Source organism: Pinus tabuliformis, chromosome J (genome assembly GCF_031772625.1).
Source record: "Pinus tabuliformis cultivar Carrire ecotype Pingquan chromosome J, CPIR1, whole genome shotgun sequence".
Taxonomy (NCBI): domain Eukaryota; kingdom Viridiplantae; phylum Streptophyta; class Pinopsida; order Pinales; family Pinaceae; genus Pinus; species Pinus tabuliformis.
This window is the reverse complement of record NC_142295.1, coordinates 1,107,122,866-1,107,126,040: the sequence shown is the minus strand read 5'-3', so window position 1 is coordinate 1,107,126,040 and position 3,175 is coordinate 1,107,122,866. Positions and strand designations below refer to the sequence as shown.

Genomic DNA, 3,175 nt, shown 5'->3' with positions numbered 1-3,175 from the left:
TCCATCTGAAATTTAATTGAAAAAACCTAAACGAAGCTTAATGCTCCGCTTACCATTTGAACAAGTACAGATGATTGCATACATGTTTTTATGATTCATATTACAAATAAGAAAAATAATGGAATGCCATAACATCAATATGGTTTTATGATTCATATTATAATAAAATTAATGGAATGCCATAATTCCAATCATTTTTAGAATCTGGTCACTGCCTATGATTGGCAATGACCACAAATAATATATAGCTTCTGCAAAATTGTGTGTACCAGTCAAAGTATATGGAGTCTGCAATGTTTACGTGTGTTATGGACTCTGCATTGGCATGAATCATTATTTGTGAAAAGCAAAACCAGAATATAAAACCTTTGAATATCATATGTATGGCATTGAATGATGCAGAGCAAATGTTTTTTTTTAAATGTTATAATGAAAGAACCATGCAAATGTTTTTTCAAAATGTGACAACAAAAGTAATTTATTTTGAAATTTGAGACAAAATAATCACCAGGGTAATTCCCACAAATCTCTGGGAAATAATTTCCTACACACTCTTGCACATTGCTTTCAACAAACACGTGTCATAGTTGTTCCCAGTTACAGAGAAACCCAAAGAAGCAATCAACTTCTCTGGACTTCCAGTGTCCCCAAACGGAGCATTTGGTTTGTATGTAAGGTGGATTAAAGGAAAGGTAATTTACCTCAAAGATTCCTTGCTTTTCATCTTCGGAACTTTCCCATTACTTGTTAGTATGTTAGGAACTAGTACTTCTTTCAGACAGGAGGAAGAAACAGAAAAATGGCTAGCCTGCCAAAGAAGTTCGAACAAGAAGGAAGAAGAGCGTCTGCCAAAGAAGTTCGAACAAGAAGGAAGAAGAGCGTTTTATAGTTAGCCAGCCAAAGATCAAATGGTGAGTTAATGGAATCGATCCCTAAAACACATACAGCAGAGGAAAACCGCAACATTGCCAGAGTTATGTATACCTGTATTCAGCTTTATAGGTCATAACAAGCACTTTTATAAACAAAAATTGCAAGAATTTTGCATTTTATTGAAAATTTGTAGCTAAATATAAATTCCTTCATGGAAAATAACCTTATAAGCTTATGGAGAATCAAGGTCCAAGTCACACAGTTCTTCCCTTGGAGTCTGTAATCTCCATTTCAATGCATTTACATGCTTTCTTCTTGTCTCTGTTGGGACTTCAAAAAAAACTGACCGTAATATGCAAATAAGCAGTTCAAAATATAAATTTGCACAATTTTGCATTTTATTGAAAATTTGCAGCTAAATATAAATTCCTGCATGGAAAATAAACTTATAAGCTTATGGAGAATCAAGGTCCAAGTCACGCAGTTCTTCCCTTAGATTCTGTAATGTACATTTCAATGCATCTACATGCTTTCTTCTTGTCTCTGTTGGGACTTCAAAAAACACTGATCATAATATGCAAATAAGCAGTTCAAAATATACCAACAAACTTCAACAGAAAAGGAAAAGAGAAGCCATACCTGAAAACTTGAATGAATGCAATTTGCAGAGATTATAGGTGTCTTCTCTGAACTGGATCTTGGTGCTCCTGTAGCTGTTCGGCTGCACAAGAAAAGATCTTGGTGCTCCTGTAGCTGTTCAGCTTCACAAGGAAAGAGTTGTTCTGCTTCACGATCCCCGATAATACCTACCCTGGTGCGGCTTTCATACTCTGTGCAGCTATACAAGGTAAAACCCTATCTATATCGCTCAACAAATAGGAAAAAAAATGGAAACCGGGAAAATATAAAATGTATTGAATGAAAATGGAGAAAACACGATGCGGTGCTCTGCTATGCCTCAGCGTCGTGCCAATGAATCCTTGTTGGTGCTCCTCGGCAGGACTTGTGAGTATCAATTGCGGAGGGAAAACAAAACATGGTGTCACTGAAGTCTTGATCATTGAATTTCTCAGCAGGAGCGTGATTTGTTTTGCCTCGCAACCGATACCGAAATCCTCTGCCCAAAGCTTTAATTGACAAGAAAATAATAATATGAACACGGGCACAAAATCAGCAATCAGGGTCTAGCTATTAGTAGAAAATCAATGATATGAAATACAGGCTGTCAAGTTCCTTGAATGAATTTATACCCAAATTTCAGAGATGTTGCGACCCCATCGGATGAGTAAGGTAGTTAAAGAATTTTGCTCGAAAACTCAGCAGAAGCGATTGGTGTATTTAACCAAATAATGGTCCCGTTTTCATCCAGACAAATACAGAGCAATACTAATTTATAAAGAAAATTACATTTCTACCCAAAAAAAACACAGTCATATCAGCACTCGCTGCTCAATCGGCAGCAGAGGGCTTATTCGATTTCTTCGCCGAAGCCCTTATCTCTACGATCCATTTTCCACAAAACCTCATATCACCACTCTGTTCGATCGGCAGCAGAGGGCTTGTTCAATTTCTTGGCCTAATCCCTTGTCTCTCCAATCCATTTTCATCACCTGCGACCTTATTTCTGCAATCCCTTTTCAGATCAGACCACCCTTTTGGGGAGGGGGGGATTTGGTCTTAACAGAGGATTAACCGAAGAAATTGTGCTCTACTTCATCGATCCCGTACCACTTAGCTTTCCAAGCAAACTACCATAATAAATTTTGCTTACCTCTGTGAGTTTATTTGATGGAGTCTCCCTTCGAACTCGATCCGAGCATTCGACCATTCATCTTCCATCGCTGGCAACGCCATTTCAAATTTGAATTTTTTTCGCCGGCCGACAACCTCATGTATGCCCCATGCCATAACCTCCAAACGCATAGCGTACTGTCAACGCAATTTCTGGGATCCATCATGTGCATGGTGGATCATGTGGCATTGACATAAGCCATAGGCCATGGTTAATCGGAATCTGTTAGCCGGAGAAATGATGCACACGGGTTTATGCATGGTCTAAGTGTGACTTGATCCACCTTGCTTCGTTTAGGGTTAATTTGAAATTTGAAATTTTGGGCATTTCTATGGGTCGGATTAACAAAAATATTGTAATTTGAAAAAAAAAAACTAATTTTTTAAATAAAAATATCTCAATAAAATTTAAATTAAATATCATAAAAAAAAACTCCAAAATACTTAAAATTTTAATTTAATACCATCAAAATCTCCAAAGCTCCCCCAAATAAAATTTAAAAGATAAATA

At 36.9% G+C, this 3,175-nt stretch overlaps 1 protein-coding gene across 1 annotated transcript; it reads right to left on the bottom strand.

The window, feature by feature from the left end:
* Window positions 1-518: 518 nt before the first annotated feature.
* LOC149230925 (uncharacterized) lies at window positions 519-2,841 on the bottom strand. Its single transcript, XM_089376167.1, has 2 exons — window positions 2,645-2,841; window positions 519-1,711 (listed from the first exon to the last, which is right to left on the bottom strand). Exons 1-2 carry the CDS (start codon window positions 2,794-2,796, stop codon window positions 1,396-1,398), a joined length of 468 nt encoding a protein of 155 aa, XP_089232293.1. The 5' UTR covers window positions 2,797-2,841; the 3' UTR covers window positions 519-1,395.
* Between the last annotated feature and the right edge of the window lie 334 nt (window positions 2,842-3,175).

Coding starts and splice junctions, on each gene's coding strand:
- LOC149230925 (XM_089376167.1), bottom strand. CDS start 2,796: ATGCGTTTGGAGGTTATGGCATGGGGCATACATGAGGTTGTCGGCCGG. Junction 1,712..2,644: donor CATCAAATAAACTCACAGAG/GTAAGCAAAATT, acceptor TACCTTGTATAG/CTGCACAGAGTATGAAAGCC.